This window comes from Xenopus laevis, chromosome 8S (assembly GCF_017654675.1).
Source record: "Xenopus laevis strain J_2021 chromosome 8S, Xenopus_laevis_v10.1, whole genome shotgun sequence".
NCBI lineage: Eukaryota > Metazoa > Chordata > Amphibia > Anura > Pipidae > Xenopus > Xenopus laevis.
Genome location: NC_054386.1, coordinates 71,643,112 through 71,666,673, shown reverse-complemented (window position 1 = coordinate 71,666,673; position 23,562 = coordinate 71,643,112). Strand labels below are relative to the sequence as shown.

The 23,562-nt window shown below is 36.6% G+C and overlaps 1 protein-coding gene across 2 annotated transcripts in view; it reads left to right on the top strand.

Annotated features, from left to right (window-relative positions):
* LOC108700148 (dachshund homolog 2) overlaps positions 1-23,562 on the top strand; it is a 372,744-nt gene that overhangs the window by 269,184 nt on the left and 79,998 nt on the right. The window contains exons 4-5 of one of the 2 annotated variants that reach the window (XM_041574972.1): positions 5,187-5,345; positions 7,393-7,559. In XM_041574972.1, coding sequence (XP_041430906.1) covers positions 5,187-5,345; positions 7,393-7,559 — 326 coding nt within the window. Of the gene's footprint in view, positions 1-5,186; positions 5,346-7,386; positions 7,560-23,562 lie in introns of both variants that reach the window. The other variant, XM_018233058.2, reaches the window with a different exon arrangement.

Here is a 23,562-nt window from a genome sequence, read left to right as displayed (position 1 = left end):
AGTTTTTAAAAGTAGCAGGAACTATATTTATGAGTGAGAGCTGCTTGCCTCAGCTGAGACATATTGTCCTGGACACAATTGTCTGGTGGTATTGATTTCACTTTCATTTCAATGTGAGTATGCTGAATGAATGTTTGGTGCACAGAATGATTGACTCATATTTTGTTGTTTTTGTTTGTTAATAGATGTTTTGTAGACATACCCTCCCTCTGTTCTGACATTAGGAATACAAAATATTAATTAGTTCTTAAATAGAACTAGTAGAATTATGCACTGTATAAGCTTGGCTTTCTATGGATTTAAATGTTACAAAGTAACAGGCATTATAGTGGGTACTGATGTTATATGTTGAGTCTAACACCATATTTACTATTAGTGGTAGTTTTGTTTTTGCTTAATAAACTTCAGACCAGGGCTCACAGTGTCAGCTTTTCATTACATAATTATCAAAAGATTACTTCACCTAACTAGTGATAGACACATTTGGTAAGTATGACTGACTGATGGACAGATTGGGAATTGCAGAATTAATGGGCACATTTCAATGCTTTGGCAGGGCTAAGCAGTAATTACATCTGCTGAACCACTTGATACATTTTTGGATCTAACCCAGTAAAGCTATCACTGGACTTTTCCAGTATGACACTTTGACTCGCTTTAAATCATGGCTCCCATTGGCAGCAAACTGTGTAGTCTGAAGCAAATACAGGCACATGATTCATTTTGAAAGAAATTTGTTATGCCTTTATAAAAGGTATACTCCTGCAATTTGCTATTGCTTTTGAGTTAACTTTTAGAATGTTGTAGAGAGGGATATTCAGAGACAATTTGCCATTGATTTTCATTTTTTATTATTTGTGGTTTTTGAGTTATTTAGCTTTTTATTCAGCAGCTCTCCAGTTTGCCATTTCTGCAATCTGGTTGCTAGGGTCCAAATTAGCCTAGCAACCATGCATTGATTTGAATAAGAGACTGGAATATGAATAGGAGAGGCCTTAATAGAAATATAAGTAATGAGAAGTTGCAATAACAATAAATGTGTAGCCTTACAGAGCATCTGTTTTTAGATGGGGTCAGTGATCCCTAATTGAAAGATAGAAAGAGTCAGAAAAAAAAGAAAAATATTTCAAAAGCTATATAAAATAAATAATGAAGACCAACTGAAAAGTTGTTTAGAATTGGTCATTCTAAAACATACTTACAGTTTACTTAAAGGTGAACCCCCCTTTTAACAAGAAAACTCTTTATTTGGTTCTCTTTTGTCCTTCCATATAGTGTACACAGAATCATCTACATTGTTAAAACACTCAGAGGTCTGACATTTAGGGCCTTATTTATCAAAAGCTGAATGTTTCTGAATATTTAAATTAAAAAAGTCAGACCAAACTAGAATCCACAATGTGATCTTATTTATTAATAAAAATGCGCGATTTAATCAGATCAGGGACAAATTAGATAAAATTTTGCGAAAATCCAAATGGTGCGATTTTTTTTTTCTGAATTGCTCCATTTTATCTGGCTTTTTCCCAAAAAACTGAAATAGTGGGATTTTCGGGCTTATTTCAGGGCAGACCTCAGAAGCTTCTGAATAGGATAGGGACATCTCCCATTGACTTATATACTACCTTGGCAGGTCTGAGATGCCATATTTTCAGATTCTGACTTCTGAGAGGTTTTTTATGAGTTTTATATTAAAAAACTTTTTTTTTGAGCTTTTGGAATTCAGACTTTAATAAATAACTCCCTCAGCGTCATAATTAAAGGCTCCCCTTTGCACTAATACCCCCTTGCCACTAGTAGTAACATCACTGGATAAATTATCCAGTAAGAAGAGGGATAGATAGAGGGGATAAAATGCAGAAGAATTTGAGTAGGAATGAATTAAATTGTAGCTGTACAGGAAAAATCTAAAATGCCTTCTTTGTTATTGTTCCAGTGTGTATCAGTAAGGGGCAGATTTATCAAAGGTCGAAGTGAATTTTCGAATTAAAAAACTTCGAATTTCGAAGTAATTTTTGTCCAAATTCGATTTCGATACGAATTGAAAATACTTCACAAATTCGATCATTCGAAAATTGAAGTACTGTCTCTTTAAAAAACTACGACCTCGACACTTTGCCACCTTAAACCCGCCAAATTGCTATGTTAGCCTATGGGGACCTCCTAGAACCTATAGCCAGTTTTTTGCTAAGTTTTGAGAAGTCAAAGGATTTTTTTGTAAAATCCTATGATCGTACTATTCGAAGTACGATCATACAATCTTAAAAATCCTTCGACTTCGAATGTCGGACTACCCTATTCAATGGTCGAATTTCAAATTTTTTTCCACTTCGAAATTCGACCCTTGATAAATCTGCCCCCTATTCTGTTATGTGTTTATTTCTAAAATCCCTCTTAATTCCTTAATAAAAAAAAATGACAAGCATTTTTTATCATAAAGCCAAGCAACAGGAATTATTTTGTCTCAAAGGGAACCCTTACATGCCAAACCATATTTATTCGTAAAGATATGCATTGGTCGGTTGACTGTGTTTTCATATACGATATGCTTACATGCTGCTATTTCTCATTTCATTTGTGTTTCTGTAAATAAAACTTCTCAAGCCTAGAGAGAATGCTGAATTTTAATTGCAAACTGAATATGTATTTTAATGAGCAGGGCCATTGATATCTTCTTTGTGCATCCTTCAAGCTATTAAGCTCTCCTAAATATTCTCTGCACCTGTCCAGATTATATCTCTTCTGTCATGGAACATATGGACAATAAATAGCATTGCTTGTGTAAAGCAGATAACAAAAGAAAGATAAAACAAAGTCACCTTCATATAATGTATTTGCCTTGATTTGTAGACTAAACAATGACAAAATAGTTTATTATAAAACCCCCACTTTATAGAAAACAAACGGGCATGTCTGTTACAGCAGTCTAAATGAAAATTGTACTTCTTCTCACTAAGGGGTAAATTTATCAAAGAGTGAAGTTCCGCCACTAGAGTGAAATTTCGCAGCTCTCAATTCATTTCTATGGGATTTTGAAAGGCGTATTTATCAATGGGTGAAGTGAAAGTTCACCCTTTGATAAATACACCCATAAAAATGAATGGAGAGTGGCGGAATTTCACTCTAGTGGCGGAACTTCACTATTAACTTCACTATTAACTTCACTAAATATACCCCTTAATCTGTCAAATGTTTATGTTTTTGAACACAACTTTATAAAGTGGATCACTGTGCTAAATAGGGTATTAACAATGGAAGGAGAAATCCAAGATAGATAGGTGCAGAAAGGATCAGAGCTGTCTGTTACAGGATTATTTCATTCTTGCATCCATTTTTAAAATGCACCATCTCCATACCCAATGAATGCACATACAGTAGTAGTGTCACTGAATCTGCTGTGAATTTGTCTATTGCATCAGAAGTGGTGGAAAAATATCACAGAAGGGAGTGTAAAATCCAAGTAGAGCTGCATGTCTACCAGTCCTTATATCTGCTGGACATTTTGTAAATTTTTCCTCTTGACTGAAAACAAAGCAGTTTGTCACATACAGTATTCCAAACCGAGACCAAACCCCAAGGTCCTAGCCTCAGCTCATGCATCTGCCTATAGCAGCTGCCTTTGGCTTTGGGAGGAGCCCTTCGCTACTCTAATGCCGCCAGGTCTTAAAGTGAGAGGACCAGGAATAAAGTTTAGGGCAGGCAAGGGAACTGTAACGTATACTGGAGGAATAGGGTGTGACAGTATCAACCAGACTGAACAGTACAGAATCAAGAGCCAGGAGCGTTGTCAAGATTAACAGGCCAGAACAGTACCAGTCAGACAGTGCAGTACAGAATCAGGAGCCAGGAGCATAGTCGGATAGACAGGCTGGGGTCAAAACCAATCAGTAATACAGCACAAAGTCAGGATCCAGAAGAGTGGTCAAACAGGCAAGGGTTGGTTCAGGCAGCAACACAGCAAGGTGAAAAACAGGCAGAGGTCAGGAACAGAAAATCAGACAGAATCACACCCAGGAAATAGACCTACATTGGGCAGTGAGTCAGTGCAGTGTATGGGGTTTATAGCCAGCATAATGGCTTACACAGATCGCCTCTGGTCAGATTGGCAACAGATGAAACAGGCCATGCTTACTTGCAGTTACAAAGCATAGCCATAGGAGTGAACCAGGGCCTTAGCTGTCTGGCACATGGAGCAGTGGTAATGCAGAAAGCACAGAAACACCAGCTCCCTGATTCAACTCCAGGCAGTTTGTTGGTGTAAAGACAAGCATTGATTGTAAGTGATTTCAATAGAAATCAGGATGCATAGAAAGTTACAGTGGCAAGCAAAACTATGCAAGGCTCAACAAGTAATGGAATTCACACTTTATGCTTGGTCTTTGCTACTAACAGTTCTTCACAGTATTCTCATGTGAACACAATCCTGGTTATATAGAGCATACCAACAATATAGCTTTTTATACAGCAAATGTTATTGTTGTCACAATCACCTTCATGAGGACATTCATCCTGATGAGGATACCTGTGAGCTGTAAACATAGGTTTAAAAAAATGAAGTATTTTTTGCAGCATGCAGTGACTACTGTTTGAAGTTACAGATAGAACAGTACAAATACCTGTTTTCTACACACTTTTAGGCCTACTTGTCTTGAGGATCAACAACTTAATTTTGCTATCCATGGCATGTATCCACAAAAGCTTTAGGCCTAGTGTGAAGGTAACCTCAGGCAGTACCCTGCTCCATTAGAAGTCTTTAAATTATTTTGGGGCATAAGATGAATGACTCCTCGTCAATGCTCCTCATTGTACCTCTCTTTGAGTCTCTTTCCCATGCTCAGATTACTTCATGTGCATCTCCACACAATTGTCTCTTTTCTAGATTTAAGGTGAACAGCTCTCTAAACCCTATTTGCTGTGAATAAAAGAGGATCCTAGTGATATTTCCTACATGGTTATTTGGAGCCTCTTAGTTGATATTACCTTGCTTTTCTTAGAAGGAGTTGTTTAACAATTAATATTTTATGTTTACACAAGGGGTATTCTCTATATCAGTTTGGGTTCTTTATATGCACAATATTAACAGCTGCAGAAGATAATCTAGCATTATTAAAGATATATGATCTTATCATAAATGTATATTGATACAAAAGCATGAATTGTATAATTATATAACCATTGTCCTGCAGGTGGAAGTGAGTCTTCATGGGACAAAGACAAATTGCAGTCTCCAATCACAACAACTGGATCTCAGCATGGCATGGGGCATGTCAATCTGTCAGGTCAAGCCAGCCTTGGAGGTGCTCATCCACTAAGTCCTCTCCAGCAAAACCACTTGCTCGCCAACAGTGAGTATGGTGAATAATATTGCAGAAAATGTTTTGCTTGCTGATATTTACAAATTATCTCAAACATTTATGTCTTTATTTGTCTGATTGCAAGGGTTTATTTTGTTTCCCAGAGCAAGACCTAAATATTGTCCATCCCTGCTAGTCCATGGGCTAGTACAAAATTGTGGCAAAAACATTTTAATGCAAATGGATTCATTTGCACTGAAAAACTTCTAAGTGACTTCTGTGACTTGGAAGCTACTGTCAAAATGATGTGCACAAAAGGGTTCCTGTGTAGAAATTTTTTTGCCTTGTTTCACCGAGGAAATGACCCCCAAAGATTTGTATAGATTTGTAAGTCAAAAAAATTTTGACACCTATAGGCTTTAATGGGCATCTGAGACATTTCGCCGGTGCCGAATTGTTGCCGAGACTAAATGGGGCAAATTCGCCCATCCTTATTCCTGTGTTAATAGATTTAATTTTCTCTTAATTCAGAGCAGGAAAAAGGCAGTAGCACTGAGTCACAAAAGGGGTGCAAAGTAAGATAGAGAGGGCCACACGTCCTTCAGACTGTAGAAAATGCAAACAAAATAATTAAATAGAAAAGTTGAAACATTTACACAAACATTAAGTCAATGATAATGACACATAATTGTCTTAAAATCATATTTAATATAGCACTAGACCCTTGCATAATTCATTGTAAAATTATAGTAGGTACTGCATCATAAAGAGAAGCCTGTGATTAATGCAACAATTTATGGGGGCAACATAAAATCAGAGATGTCTTCCAAAATTAATTTTAGCCCAGAATCAAATGATATAGAGTCTTCTTACAGGCTGTATATTCTAGATAAATTAATTAAATGGATCCAAGAATAATTAGAATATATGGAAAGTCTGAACTGTATGAATAGGAACTTTTTTTCTTGTAAATGATTAGCACATTACACATTGCGCATACATATCATGGCAGAGCAGCATAATATTAAATGCTCTGAATATAATATTTACACCTGCGATCATTTCCGAGTTCCAGTGAATATGCCATGCTTCTTGCTACATGGGCTATTTATAGGGGCATTTCCCTGGGGCCTGGGTTAGAGGGTGGACTCTTGAGAAATGTCAATAGTGTATTTACAAATTACATGTTAAGTAGTATAATTGATCGGTTTTGTCACGCCCATTGACTTTAATGCAAATTTTTTGTGGTTTCCCGAATTTCGCGGGAAATTTGCTAATATTCTGGTGAAACGGGACAAATTTGCCCATCACAAAGGCTCGAACACATTTTAGATTGCCAGCTGTTTGTGACAATTGCACAGCTGGATGAGCATGACAAAAGATGAACATCTATGTCTGCTGCATACATTTTAATTAACATATCCATATTCTGAGCAATAATATGGGATCAAAGAATGACTGTTGGAACTTTGATGACATTAAGGGGGTTATTTACTAAACTCTGAATTTTTTTTATAAAAAAAAATCACAAATTTTTCGGAATTTATTAAATCCCAAGAATGGAAAGTCAGAATCTGAAAATCCGGCATCTCAGACCTGTCAAGGTTGCGTATAAATCAATGGGAGAAGTCCCAATGATTTTTTGATGTGCGCTGGGATTCGATGCAATCCCCCGAAGTTTTCGGGTGAAAATTTAGACAAAAACATTTTCAGGGAAATGTAAAAATAAATAAGCGTAAAAAACCCTTGTAGATTTTGTAGCAGAAAATATTGAGATAAATTCGGACTTGATAAATAACCCCCTTCGTTTAAATAGTTATTCAGTCTTTGAACTGTGATTATTTGGCTCTCGTTGTTGCTGCATAGTGATAATGCTGTAACTAATTAGTAACCTAATTTGAAATATACAAGTGACTGTCTTCTCCTACCCCACACGTTATTAATAGGGGAAACAAAAAAGTGACAATAGTGATCACTGCACAAGAAAACGAAAGGCATGAAAACGGCACTGTTTATGCACAAAATTTGTTAAATCCCTCCTGTGAGTTCATATGCTAGCGTACACTAATGCTTGGTAAAATCTCTTTTTTAGGATTAGATTTACCATTTATGATGATGCCCCACCCCCTCCTTCCAGTCAGCCTACCTCCTGCATCTGTTGCCATGGCAATGAATCAGATGAACCACCTAAATACTATAGCTAACATGGCTGCAGCTGCCCAGATGCACAGTCCTCTGTCCAGAATGGGAGCCTCTGTTATAAAGGTAAGGATCAATGCAAAGGAATGACTCTGCGGAAGTGGGATGGTTAAAGTGCTCTCGATTTACAGCTCTGCAGTCTGCAAATGGCAATACATATCTGCTTCCATCTCACCAGCATTGTTCTTGCATTGTGCTGTGCCTTTGTGCTGGGCAGAGAGGAAGTGAAAGAGAACATTTGCTAACAGCACAATGGGATGGGGAATGTGTTCATGTGAATTACAGGTGATGGGTGCCCCTAATTACACTGCCAACACAGGCAGGCTAGCAACAACACTGTCGTTTTACTGAGCCATTGAGGGAGGTGGCAGTCTGTGTGTAATCATTTGTTAAACAGGAAAATATGGTACTGCTTCAATCAAACACAAATATTTTTGCAAAAACCACTGAGAACCGAAAAGAATTACATGTACATTTTTTAACACTAAAAGGCACCTGTGCAAAGTACTAAAATGAATCTAAAATTCTACAAGCAAAATCCTTGCTTCCATACATGCTTAGTTGCACCTTGCAGCAAGTACAATTACCCCATTGGCATCCTCTGATTAATATGTGCATTGATAGAAGGGAACCCAGGAGTTACTATAACCTTGGACCTAGAGATAAATGCAGGGTTACCTTAGCTCTGGGTTCCACACCTTTTTATACAATTTGAGCCACATTCAAATGTAAAAAGAGTTGGGGAACAACACAAGCATGAAAAAAGTTCCTGGATTGTGCCAAATAAAGACAGTGATTGGTTATGTGGTAGCCCCTATGAGGACTGGAAGTGCCCTGTTTGATAGTACACCTGTTTTTTATGCAACCAAAACTTGCCTCCAAGCCAGGAATTCAAAATAAGCACCTTATTGAGGCTACTAGGAGCACCATCCAAGGGGTTAGTGAACAACATATTACTTGCTAGCGACTGGTTGGGGACCACTGTCTTAGCTGCTTGCATCAATAGCTGCAAGTGATTCTAAGTGAATCAGATGCTAATGCTGTTGTTGTGGTGTGGGCCAAATTGTAGACATTTCAACGCAAATTCAGGCAAAAGATATATTCCAAATTATGCCAGGTTTACCATCCATATTGGTGCATCAACTGCAAGTTGGAATGTATACCCACAATTATGCTGGAATTCTCAGAAGAAACACTGCATGGTGGGTAAACATTATAAATGGCTTCAGATGCTTCTCATGTACACTGCATTGGTAAATGAGCACTTAGAATTATAAACAAGGTACTGTATATTCAAGAAAACAATGTACAGGTTCCATTATATATACAGCTGTGATTTTTTCAGATTGAATAAATACATAGACCTCTTTACTGAATTGCTGTAGCCACATGATTATGAGGAATATATATATCCCCCTCTATCTAAACGGTACTGTAATTGAAAGATGTATTAGAACTATTGGGTTACTTGTATGTGATTTCAGTGCCTATCGAGTGAATAGGATACGTGTTGGTTTAGTTGACACAATACGTATTAGATGCATTATAGAATTAGGTTAATATTTTTACTATTAATATTTTTTACTGTTAATATTTTTACTGATGACATTTTTTTTATATAAGCTTCAAATGCTAGTTATGTGTAGAATTCCAGAGAGACTTTTGCCTAAAGGTAGCCTGGTGGCTTAGTTTTTAGAATTAATGTCTCACAGTGCTGGGGTATTCAGTCTGATGGTGCCACCCCCGTTTATTGCAACCCCCCTGGCCTTACATAGTAACATGGGACACCATACTACCAATTATTAGCCCACTTGTCACTTGGGTACCCTGGACATTGGATAATGCAAACAAGTAGAAAAGAGAGACCAATTTAAAATAAGAAGGAAAGCTTTTGCCAATAAATAGAATGCTATATTTATTCTGTAAAATGCTTTACCATATCTTTATATGCTTTACCACAGTAACCAGCTATAGAAACTCTCTCTGATTGTTTAGGATAGCAGCTGCCATATTAGCTTGGTGTGACATAACTTCCTGCCTGAGTCTCTTCCTGCTCACTCATAGCTCTGGGCTCACAAAGTCTCATAAAGCTAACTTAGTTTTAACATTTCCCTCTCTTTTAAAAGTGTAAAAAGAAAAGAACTTAATATAAGTGGTAAGTACTTATGCTACAATTATATTAAATTATCCATTGGATGATATATAAGTAAACAGATAAGTGACTAACTAAACTGTCCATACAGGGCTCAGTACTTATTATTCATTTGTTTTATAGAATCCATCTGTAAAAATGGCTGTTTCCCAGGAAACACATACAGGCAGCTCTGTTACCCAAAAGCTTTGTTACAAATTTCTTACTGCTGTATTTAATTTAAAAGTGTTATGGGCTTCTCTTGACCTAATGTTTAAGCCAGTGAGACTAATTTATTGTCACTCACAACGATTTATGGAGAGGCCAATTATGATATTTCATAATCTCACAACTCCTTAGGTGGAAAAGACATTTTAAGTTTGGGAGACAATTGCTTTTTTCCTTTAAAAAGACTGGAGAGTATTGCAAGGCCAAACACATATTATCCTTTAGTTCTGGCTCAGATCCCTTTAGTGTTGAGGCATCCATTAGCATTTGTAGCCAATAACTAATACAGCTGTAACATGAATGGGATATAGTAATGTGATCATTAGGCCTCAGAGAATCCATTTATGATTCAGCTTGAACAGTTGGTATGGAAAATTGAGGTTGCCGCACTTGAGATAAATAGTGTGTTGCTCTTTTCTATCATGTATTGTACTGTACCTCCGCAGAGAATAGCTGAATGGTGATACATCCAAAAACAATTTTGTACCGGAAAAGCAGACAAGAAAGAATTATCAGTGGAGTTTCTATAAGTTAGATTAAAGTCTCAAACTGCTGCATTAGTCACAAAGCTCATGAAAACTAAAGATATTCTTTTGGTGATTCAGAACCTATAATAATACACCCATAATAAAAATCAAATCAGGACTGAATTGATTAGTGCACTTTATCATCTAATTAAAACAATGTACGGTATGGGACCTGTTATCCAGAATGCTTGGGACCTGGGGCTTTCCGGATAATGGATCTCTCCGTAATTTGTATCTTCATACCTTAACTCTACTAGAAAAACATTAAATAAACCCAATAGGCTGGTTCTGCTTCCAATAAGGATTAATTTTATCTTAGTCTGTATCATGTACAAGGTACTGTTTTATTATTATAAAGAAAATGGAAAACATTTAAAAAATTTTGGATTATTTGGATAAAATGGAGTCTATGGGAGACAGCCTTTCCATAATTCAGAGCATTCTGGAACGATTTTCTGGATAACGGATCCCATACCTGTATATGTATACACCCATTTATTGTACAGCACTGTGGAATATTTTGCCACTTTATAAATACATGATAATACAGATTTTGCCATAAACAGATGTAATGCAAATACATATAGTCAGCAGTAGTGTTAAGCAAATTCATTGCGTTCAGTTTCATCGCGAAAATGACACCCACAGACTCTAATGGGTGAAAAAAATTGTCACAAATTTGTTGCGCAATTGGTCACACGTCAAAAATAATTTGTTGCCCATAGACTTTCACAAATTGAAATCGGTCAGGATCCAGGAACCTGTAACTACTATATGTTCTACTGGCCCATGAAGATTGATGATTTTTGTTATCTGGAAACCCATTATCTAGAAAAATCTGTATTGCTGGAATGTTATCGCCAATAGACTCCATTTTATCCAATTCAGATTTTTGAACATTATTAACTTGTACTTGATTCGGACTAAGCTATAATTCATTCTTATTGAAAGTAAGACAACACATATTGGATTTATTTAATGTTTAAATATTTTGTTTTAGTAGACTAAGGGGCATGTTTATCAAGGGTCGGATTTCGAATTGAAATTCGAATTCGAAAAGACCAACTGAAATTAAGTTGTTTTTTTTTTTGGTTGAATAGGTTCATTTTTGACCGAATAGGTCCGTATTCGGTCGAATTTGAATCGTATGAATCGAAGGAATAGCGCATTCGATCGAAAACGTTTCGACGTTTTCCACCCCAAAAGTCCACCAATTGACTCAAAATAGGTTCTAGGAGGTCCCCCATAGGCTAAAACAGCAATTCGGCGGGTTTTAGATGGTGAATGTTTGAAGTTAAACAGTACATGATAAATTTCTATATTTGGATTTTTGCATATTTTTCAAATTCGAATCAAATTTAGACTATTCCCTAGTCGAAGTACACAAAAATAGCTCAAAATTTGAATTTTTTTTCATTTGAAAATTCACCTCGACCTTTGATAAATCTGCTCCTTAAGGTATGAAGGTCCAAATTACAGAAAGACCCATTATCTAGAAAATTCCACGTCAAGCATCCGGGATAACAGATCTTATACAGGTACATGCATAAGTGTTATGAGGGTAAGAGAAAATGTTGCAGGTACATGTGCTGAGTGGTGTGTTCTGTTCATTTTAGTAAAACTGAAGTGTACACTAACCCCTGTACAGCAACCACAATTGCTTAAATTGCAGAGAGTGACCTTTAACCCTTTCAGTGCCATTTTCCACATTTTTATAACGGTAAAACATCAGGAGCATTTCCTTGGGGCAACTTTTAGTTTACCTTTTTAAAATAAATGGATGCCATATTTATTGAAACACATCTCTGTGTTCTAATTCAGCACAGTTTTAAAAACATCTCCACTCTGGCTCCTAACGTTTTATGTATATTTGTGTTTAGCTTTATATGTTTATATTTAGCTTCACTATTGTTCTAGCTGGTTGTTAACCTTTATATACATTTGACTTCTCCGAGTTTATATAGCTGTATATGTTATATGCCCTTGGAGATTTCTTGAAACATGAGAGTGCCCATTTTGCAGCACATAGAAAGCTTTAGTAAGAACACCTCAGTGTCTAGGCCTACTTGCCATTATTTACCTTATAAATCTAGATATCTGCCCACAGTGTCATAGGTTAAATGAGACACTGCTGGTGATAAGTGGATACAACACAATAAACTCTTACTAAAAGTCTCATGCATACCCATCAGACCCCTGTTAAGCTTCTAAACACATTTCACAGCTCTGCTGCTTCATAGCCAAAGAAAGTGGAAAGCTTTTGTGGTGCTCTTAAAACCGATTATCTCTGCCTCTTGTTCAGTGGAGCATCTGGAAATTAATGTTTTGATGGAAATAGTAACAAGGATATTGCACAACTATGCGAGCAGCTGGTATTAACACTGTGCAAACAATGAAGGATCATAATCCCAGCCTATTTATATGAATTCTGATCCCTGGGACAAGATATAAAGGGAATAACACAAAACTGAAATTGTTTATGTAACAAAAACATGTAACAAAGTTCAGTTTGTGGCCAAGTGACTTCCCCATTGTTAATGAAAATCAAAAGGAAGCCGTTAAATGAACAGTAACACCAAAAAATGAAAGTGTTTAAAAGTAATGAAAATATAATGTACTGTTGTCCTGCAATGGTAAAATTGGTGTGTCTGCTTGAGCAGCACAACTATAGTTTACAGTATATAAACACACTACTGTGTAGCCATGGGGGCAGCCATTCAAAGCTGAAAAATGGGAAAAGGCACAGGATACACAGCAGATAACAGCAGATAACAGATAAGCTTTGTAGTATATAATGGGCTTCTTGAGAATGAATTTGTTATCTACTGTGTATCTTGTGCTTGAATGGCTGTCCCATAGCTACACAGCAACTTATTTATATAAACTATAGCTGTGTTTCTCAAGCAAACACACCAATTTTACCAGTGCAGGCCAACTGCACATTATATTGTCATTACTTTAAAACTCCTTAATTTTTTGGTGTTACTGTTCCCTTAAAATTGTAAAATGTGGCCACTGAAATTGGGTGTTACCTACAGCCCACTAATAGCTTATGAATAAGTCTTTAGGCTCTAAGGGGCAAATTCACTATGCGCCGAAGCGCCTAACGCTAGCGTCAATTTGCTAGCGTTGGTCATTTTCGTTACTTCGCAAATTCACTAACAAACGCTGGTGTAAATTCGCTAGTGTTACTTTGCACCCTTACGCCTGGCGAATTTGCGCAACGGACGTAACTACACAAATTCACTAACGCGCGCATTGTACTGAACGCTACCTTTTATGCTAGACTTCCTCAGACCAGGCGAAGTGCAATAGAGTAGATAGGGATTGCTTCAAAAAAAGTTCAAATTTTTTCTAAGTCCCAAAAAACGCTGGGGTTTTTTCTATATTATGGGTGATAAGCTGAAAAAGATCAAAACATTTTTTGGGGCTCCCCTCCTTCCCCCCTACATTTCCTAACTCATGGCAACTTAACTATACAGTGGGCACATGTGTAGGGCAAAATAAAAATTTTATTTGATGTTTTGAAGGTTTCCCAGGCATTTGTAGTGCTGCTACATATTTCTCCATTGAAATTTGAATTTGGCGCCGTATGCAAATTAACCATCGCTAGCGTAACTTCGCTTAGCGAATCAACGCTATTGAAACTTCGCAACCTTACGCTACCCCTGAGCGCAACTTTGGATTTTAGTGAATTTGCGGAGCGAAGTTACGCCTGGCGCAACTACGAATCTTGTTGAATTTGCCCCATAGCCTCTTTATAAAGTTTATAAATGCATGGAAGAATAACCAATCACTTGGAGCCTATGCAAACAGCTCTAGAAGCTCTCTCAGTTAGTTTAGGATAGCAGCTGCCATATTAGTTTGGCATGACATCACTTACTGCCAGATGAGCTGGTTAAAAAGGTCATCACATTTTACCATAGACAGATATGGACAGACAAATTCCACTGAATTCATGGAAACTAAAATATAACACTAACTCACAATCTCTGCATGCGAAGGATAAAAAGATTCTGAAAAGACAATGAGTTGTTTATTTTAATTTCTCACATTTTCTATTATCAAATTGAAAAGAGCTGTTTTGTGCAAATTTCTGTTTTTTTGAAGAAAAACTTATTAAAACCACAGCATAAGAATAGATAGAATTGTCACAACAATACAGTGGAAAATGAAAACTGGGTAGCTATTACTACTGTGTAAATTGTGTATTGTCTTTCTGTTATTGAGACTGACAGTGCAAAGAGAAACTATCAATTAAATGTGTCATATCTAGACAGATAAATGAATTAAATATCTAGACTCTCTATAAACATTCAGAAGCAGCATCTACTGTGAAATGCCACATACTCCTCTAGGAGCCAATTAAAATATTAACATTTAGAAGAGTAATTGTAGTAGCATGATATCCTCCTATCCCACCTTTTTGAACTATTATTACAAGATTGCTTATGTTTAATTTACGGATACGTTTTCAGATCAAGCTCGGCTTGTGTTGATATAGAAACATTTTTGGACACAACACCAAATAAATTCTAAAATCAAACACAGCAGAAACTAAAATGGAATGAATGCCTTGACACTAATTTAGTCACAGTGGCATTTCATCTGACGACCCAAATGGGCAAGGTGTCTGTTTTGAAATGTTTTTTTCTCAGCATTTACAGTACAGTTAGTAAGTAAGTTATTATGGAACCTTAGGCATAGCAATTCTAAGAACTGTACCTTCAGCACATGTATGGGGGAATGTAATAAAAGTCGCAAAGAGCAAAACAATTTTCACAAATAAGAATTAAAATTTGCATTTCGCAATGTAATACTCTTCTCTAAACTGTCGGAAGTGGTCGCTAAACAGTTTCCGGGTTCACAAAAGCTATATTACATTTGTGCAAAGAAAAAGTTCTTAAACGTATTAGGTGGTTTCAAATTTGTTAGGTTTCATTATCCATTAACTTGCTTTGTCTGTCTCTGAGGCTTCAAATACTCAAAATGGCAAATGGTGGCGTGTGTGTGGTGATAACACAATGAGGCACATTTTCTACTGCTCGAGCCTCCAGGCTCCAATAGAGCTTACAATTTATGGTCCCTATTACATTTACGCACACTAGGCGTGGTGTAATTAAAAGCCTGTATGGTTTTGGAGTATGGGAAGACTGTGACTGTTTTACACCTGGCTGCATGTGATGTTGATAGTAATTAGAGCAAACTGACCTGAAAGTAAACTAAACAGCAGTGCAATATGTTTCAGGTACAGTGTAAAAATAGCAGTATGCTTTGTAAAGGGTTCTATAAATTACTTGATGGGTAAACCATGACAATAGTCAAGTGCCGGTATTGAAACATACACTACAAATTATATCATATGCAGGTGCAACAATATTACAGGTATCATGTGTCCAGTTAGTGGCTGGTGCTATATAAAGTAAACATATGATGATGGTGAGCTCTTATATATCCTAATAGCATGTGAACAGGTGCTATGGAGTTTAAAATTGAGTGGACAAAAAATATCCTAAAAACTAAAATTTGTTCCCCAAAAGGCTTTTATAGAGGTAAAGGATTTGTATGTGGAAGCCCATTATTACGGGGGGCCATCTCCCATAGTGGCAAATATACTAAAGGGCGAAAGGACTAACGCTAGCGAAAATTCACCAGCATGACGTCATTTTGGTACTTCATTGATTTACTAATGGTCGCCGGCGTAAATTCGCTAGCAAAGGAGATACTGTAGACTCTAGTGGTACTTTGCTCCCTAACGCCTGGCTAATTTGCATATGAACGAAACTACACAAATTCACTAAGATGCGGATTTAACTGAACGTTACCTCCTGCGCCAGACTTGCCTTCGCCACCTCAGACCAGGTGAAATGCAATAGAGTTTATAGGACTTCCTCAAAAAATTGTTTTTCTAAGTCCCAAAAAATGCTGGCGACTTTTCATTTTTCAGGGTGATAGGCAGGAAAAGATCGTAATTTTTTTCTGGGGTACCCAGCTTTCCCCCTACATTTCCTAACATCTAGCACATAATCTATAAACTGGGCACATGTGTAGGGTATTATAACAACTCTATTTTATTTTATTAAGCTTCTCTGGGCTTGTGTAGTGTAATGTATTTGCTGCAACATGTGCGTCCATTCAACCTTAACCTCCTGTCTGATGCAAATGAGGCAATGCTAGCACAACTTCGCTTTGCTTGCCGCAGTAACGCTTGCGCAACTTCGCCAGCGTTCGGCGCCCTGGGCGCAACTTTGGATTTTAGTGAATTAGTGTTTTCCTGGCGAATCTAAACCTGGCAAAGTGTTGCGATGTCGCTGGCGAATTTTCGGAGGTTAGTATATTTGCCCCATAGACTCAAAAACACGATTTCCTTTTTTTCTTTGTAATAAAAAAAACAGTACATTGTACTAGATATAATAATTTTTATTGAAGGCAAAATAATATTATTAGGTTAATTTAATATTTAAACACATTTACAGAAAGATCCCTTAACTGGAAAAACCCAGGAACCGAGCATTCTGGATAACAGGTCCCATACCTATACTACTTTACAAACATCTCAGTCAAATGCCCATTAAAGTACAACATATCCTTTGATCATTATGAATGCTGCAATAACACAGATTGTAATACAAATGGTTATTAAACCACTTCAAAATATTTTTCTTGCAACAACGTTCCATTTGCCTAATAGGAGCCGTAACATCCTGGCTGCAGTACAGTGTCCATTGAGACATTAGCACTAGGATAAAATATAAAGTATATGGAGTGAAACAAAGCTGTAAATTCTAGAAATGGCAAATAAAACTGTAGCAGCCGTGAAAGGAAAAAAAAAAGGTTGAGATTTTGAGATTTGTAATTTTCTGATATAAATGCCCTCATTGATTACTTGCAAATACTTTTAACCCTGTATTTGGCAAATGAAGAGGACATTATCACTTGTGTTCTCATTTGTAATAAAATAGATTAACTTGCTGTGAAATTTTAACTAGGATGAGACACAACAGTAGCTACCTAATGAACCAAGGCATATTGCTGCTAAGTAGCTAAATAGATGCATACTGATTACAGCACTGAAAAATGGCTCTGTTTACTCGCAAAGAAGAAACTGTTCATAAAGCCATTAATTATGTTTGAAAAAAACACACTTATGGTTCCATATAAACAGTCTAAAGTGGGACTGCTCTGAATCAATAGCTATTTTCAGGCTGATTATTCTCTGTCTATATACCTAGCAGAAATGCCTGAGCTATTTGCCTGAAGGGAAAATGGCGCTCTTATATGAATATTAAACAAATCTTTAGCATAGGTAGAGAGAAGTAGGCCAGATTCTGCCTTGTGTGCTCTGATATGAAAAAATCTTCATATACTAAGGGCAGGGTGATAATTAAATGCCATTTTGGTTACATTTTTGAACTGCAAGCTCTGCAGGCAGTGTTTTCTTATATTGTTTGAACTTGTTCTTTTGTACAATATAGATTTCCTTTCAGCACTGGGTGCCAGTTTATCATACACAAATGTGCTTGCTGAGTCAAGCTTTAAAAATACCCATATACATAGATAAATTCATACATACATTCATTCACATGCATATTCCTTCAGGCGCTTCAGCGAACTTTCTACAATTTCAGCAAAAGAAGCTGCTTGGCAGAGAGTGCACGGTTTTGGAAGATGATAAATAGCAGAATTCAATGCAGTATGTTCCCTGTTTTGTAAACAGCATACAAGAGGAAAGGGTGTTTGAGCTGTAATATGATTCTGAATGTAAAAGAGCAAGGTATTGTGGTATTGTTAGGGTTTAGTGCACTAATAATATTTTGCATGTATAACTGACTTTACAATTTATACACCTATATTCACATTTCTTTACTTTAGGGCCATTAAAAAAAAAAAGAAGACAACAAAACACATCTTTAAAAAGTTATCTTTTTCCAATTGTTCAAATTCAGCGGCTGGTCCAAATTGAGCTAATATCTGATTGTTTGGACCCAAAGTCAACAATAAGATTGTATTAGGTGCCTATGCAAACCCATCAGGAGCAGATCTTATTTATTGCCCCATACATTGGCCAATAGGCTGCAGACTTGTTCAAAAGTTAGAATATTGGCTCATGTATGTCCATTTCAGGGATTGTGAATCTCTTTTCTGATAATCCAATTGCATGTACTAATATCCCACCCATACCTTTTAACCATTCTTTGAACATTTTATATCGGAAAAGAACATCCTTTCCAACTTTTTTTATGTAGTAGGCTGTTTAATCAAAATACACGTACAATCTTTTGGGAGTCAAATTATATGATTATATCATACATAAGTCATGTATGGAACTATGGTGATGCTTACAGTACTATTCATTAATGCGCAATGTTTGATGTCTGTTCATCTTTTAGCCAGACTGATGTCTGATTTCCCACCAAATTCACAAACCTCTATCTGCACTTTTGTGACTTTATCTTTTAAACAGACACTTTTCAGATTTTGTCTTTTGCACAACATTTTAACGAAATTTTTTCTGAATTTGCCTTTAACTCTTACTAAACCTGTCAGTCAGCCATCATATTAGAATTTCTGGGGGAGGGGGTTATTTTACCTTGGAAAATTATGCATAATTTTCTTCAGGATAACTTGGGCTTTCTAAATCTGCCTACATGTTTGGTTAATTCCACTTCTGTAACAAGATACAAAGGTATAAATACAACAAAGGATATTTTGCATAATATAGGGATCAGAAATATGTTTTATGAACCTAGGTCAAGTGTCTGAAGTGCTGCTAAAACTAAATGCCTGGGAAGCTTTACTTTTCCTTTAGATAATATATTCACTCAAATTGATAATATTGCCTCATTAATTAAGCTAGAACTAGTAAAATAACCAAGTGTGAGTTAAAAACTTTTTACATATAAAATACACTTTTTGTTTCACCAATTGGGCACCTACAAGAGATGTGAAATGAAGATTGAGTGAAGCAAAGCAGAGCAAGTTATCTTAGAACTGATCTGACACATGGGGAAGAGTTATACTGAGCTTTACTCCATTTTTAAAATGTCGGGAGAAAATGTTGTTTAAAATGTAGTTTTTGCACCATTTTATGTCGTTTGAAAGACAAACTCATAAAAGTGTCTGTAAACTGTCTTTCTTTCACTAAAAAATGAAAAGTGTCGGCTGAGTCAGAATTTAGGTGGATTTCTGTTTGTGAATATTGAGAAAGTATTTTACACCAGTTTAACACCACTTATAATCCAAAAATGGGCTATCTTTTGTGAATCCCCCCATGTATTACTAATCTAATGTGAAAATGAAGGGCTTGACTCCCCCAGCACCATTTACTTACTTTTGTTGGTTGGTGACAAAACTTTAACCAAGGCTGCTGCCGCATGTATGTCATTCTTGGCTGTAGGGGCTAAAGACCCAATAGGCTGGAGACCTAGTGAAATAATGCCTCCAGCCTATCAAAGCTGGCCCTGGCAGGCCAGGACTGGGATTTAAAATATGCACTGGAATTTCAAAGGCGCCTACAGTCCCCACCAGCCCACAAAATAATGTCTGTCTTTGGCATATTACAGCAGCCCCTTTGGCATTTGCCAGAATCCACAGATTTCCAGTCTGGTTCTGGGCGACAGGTATGGAAAGTCTTAAAGAGAAGAGAAGAGAGAGAGAGAAAGGTCTGGCACACAAAGCAGTTTAAACCGGGGTGCAACCCCTGGTGTGTTTATTGCATCGAGAACGTTTCGGAGGGCGTTCCCCCTTCGTCAGGTGACGAAGGGGGAACGCACTCCGAAACATTGTTGATGCAATAAACACACCAGGGGTTGCACCCCGGTTTAAACTGCTTTGTGTGCCAGACCTTTCTCTCTTTCCTTGATCCATTGGGAGTGCCGTCTCTCTCAGGTCCTGGGCACCAGCATTACCTCACGAAGGGCCTGAGTGTGCGCGTGGTTTTCTAAGTCTTAAAGAGAAACATAAAAAAGTGTAATTTCGTGGACTTTAGAATGTTTCTAAACATAATCTATCAAAACTCTGTAATGTGCCAGAATGAACAAGTTGACCTTCCTTAGCTCACTCACATCAAAACTGACTCCAACAAAAGACCTGCACATAAAAAGAGACTTAAAATAGGATAGAGTAGCTTAAGTATTTCAGGAATGGTACAGAATACTTAACTGAACACATTTAGAATTTTTCCTATTTCTATGAGATAAAGCACATATTGAAGGTCAGGGTTAATGGTCTCTAGTGAAGTAAATGGTCAGAGTGCTATTGCCTGTTGCACTATATGCTTGGGATACTACCACAAAATCTCAGATGAGGTCCCAGCAATGCTATGTTACTATACTATATACCTATATAAACAGGTAAAAAGTTTCAGTAATAAAAAGACATAATATCTGCAAACCAAAAGTGACACAAGCATGGTTCCTGTCCCACGACAACACGACATGTCGTGCCTTATGTAGTTATAAGGCACAAGCAAATGTCCCTCGAGACTTTGCTGTATATTTCATTAAATTAATTTAGTAACTGGTATAGTATATGACACCATTTAATTGTGTATATACTTCCTTTGGTGAAAGTCATTAGGAGAAATTATAGTATCTAAGCCTCTTGAGCAAACGAATAGCGTGCAGGGTCATATTATAAAACATATTCTAAAATAAAAGCATCAGCAATATGTCCAAATGGAGCAAAGGCTGAATGGATGGAAACCCTTGCAGTTTTTAAATCAATAACATTTTATTTGCTTGAATAACTTCCATTTAAAGATTGCATATATTGTAGTTTATGTGTTTTCTGACGGTTAATATACCATCATTTAGTTTATTTAGTCCTGCTACTGAAGAACAGTTGGGAAACTCTCCCTGGTAAGTGTGGAACTTCAGTCCAATGGAGCAGTTTATTCTTAAACACAACAGGATGGTTTTGTCTAATATTATTTCCTCTTTAGGAAGCTTTCTACACAAAGGCAATTTCTCTTTCATGCAAAATTCCCGAATGAGACATATTTACATTACATATATATTTTTTCTGTTTAGACACTTGCGGGGGAATGTAATAAAAATCGCTAACGGAAAAACTATTCGCAATGCGAAAAGTTATGCCTTTGCGCGAACAAATTTTGCTCTGTGCGAATTTAATATAGCTTTTGCGAGCCCGGAAACTGTTTAGCGACCACTTCCGACAGTGAAAGACCGTTTGCGAATTTTATAGTTTGCGCCAATGCGCAGTCAATGTAATAAAACTTCTTACTGAAAAAGTCGTTATGTTTGCTCCAAATGATTACGACACCTTCAGGCACTTCTTATGAGTGCGCAATTAAAATTCGCAATGCGCAATTAAAATTCGCAATGCAATAACAGTTTAAGGAACAATATTACATTGCGAGATGTGGATTTTTAGTCTTATTGGTGCGAATTGTTTTGCTCTTTGCGACTTTTATTACATTCCCCTGTTTGAGGCCTAATTATTCGTTTTTGAGATCATGAAAAAAAACGCTCACAAAAAAGTCAAGAAACGTTTTTTCTCGAACACAATAGAATATTTCTGCATGTGTGAAAAAAAGTCGCGTTACAGTGAATGATATTCTTCCATTCATTTTCAAAAGGAATTAAAAAACTTGAATGTTTTAATGAACTGGGAAAAAAGTTTAAAATAAAGACAATTCAGCTAACTTGAACTATTGAACCTTGTCAGCTTTTACTTGTTTCGGTGACGTTTCGCTGGGTTTTTTTTTCAATAAAAAAACTAACCAATTGAGGTTCCGAAAAATACCCTTGAGTATTTTCATGAAAAAATGCAAACTCGAATTTTGATAGATCAGCCCTTTCTAAACTTCTGTGTATTGTATATAATCTCTTTGGCAAAATGAGACATTTCAAAATTCAAAATAATATTAAAGTGGTGAATGTTGGGAAAAGTTTTCAATTGGATTGATGAATAGCAACCAAGAGAACATTTTAATCATTTCCATAAATACCTCATGCATGGAGGGGCCAGCCTATGAAAAATATGGCTAGAGATAAATATTAATGAACACTATGGGCAGATTTATCAAGGGTCATAGTGAAAATTTTGTCTTTCGAATTTGAAACTCTAAATTAAAATTTTCAAGTTTTTTTGTGAAATTCAACAATTTAACAATTGTTAAAATTGTTAAAGTTTCAAAAAAATTTTAATTCAATTTTCAAAATTTATCATGTACTGGCCCTTTAAGAATTCAAATTCGACTATTCACCACCTTAAACCTGCAGAATTGCTGTTTTTAGCCAATGGGGGACGTCCTGGGATCAATTTGTAGTTGTTTTCAGCCATCCTGAAAATCAAGTTTTTTTTCTTTTATAAAAGACTCAAATTGAATTTAATTCAAATTTGATTCAAATTCGATTTGAGTTTGATTCAAGTTTGCGGGTCGATCCCATAAAAATTCTAATTTTTTAATAAATTGGAGTTGGTTGAGTTTTGGTCAAATTTTGAGTTTATGGGAGTTGATGGGAGTTTAAAAAAACTCCAATGAACCCTAAATTCGACCCTTGATAAATCTGCCCCTGTGTGATTTCTTGTGAGGTGGTATAGAAGCTTGGCAATCATATGAGCATAACCTGGTAACGTAACATTTTTTTTTTTTGGAAATGTATGTACTTGAACAGATACTGAATTACTAATAAAACAAGAATCAGGGACTGTGAATCGATCAATCCACTCTCAGGGGCCGATTCATCAAGCTCGAGTGAAGGATTCGAATTAAAAAACTTCGAATTTCGAGTGGTTTTTTGTGCTCCTCGACTATCGTATTGGCGTAAATTCGCCTGAGTAGAATGATTCGAATAGATCGATCGCAAAAACGCTGCGACTATTCGCCCATTCGATAATCGAAGTACTGTCTCTTTTAAAAATACTTCGACTGCCTACTTCGGCACCTAAAACCTACCGAATTGCTTTAAAAGCCTATGGGAAAGTCCCATAGACTTGTTTTCCAAGTTTTTGATCGAATAAAAAGGCATTCGATCGAACGAAAATCCTTCGAGCGAATATTCGATCGGACGCCTTTTCACCTGGCGAATATTCGCCAATTCGACTATTCGCCAGCGCGTAAATTCGCCCGAATTGCCTATTCGATTCTATTCCCCAGTCGAATTTTGAGGGATTTAACCCCTCGAAATTCGACCATTGATACATCTGCCCCTAAATG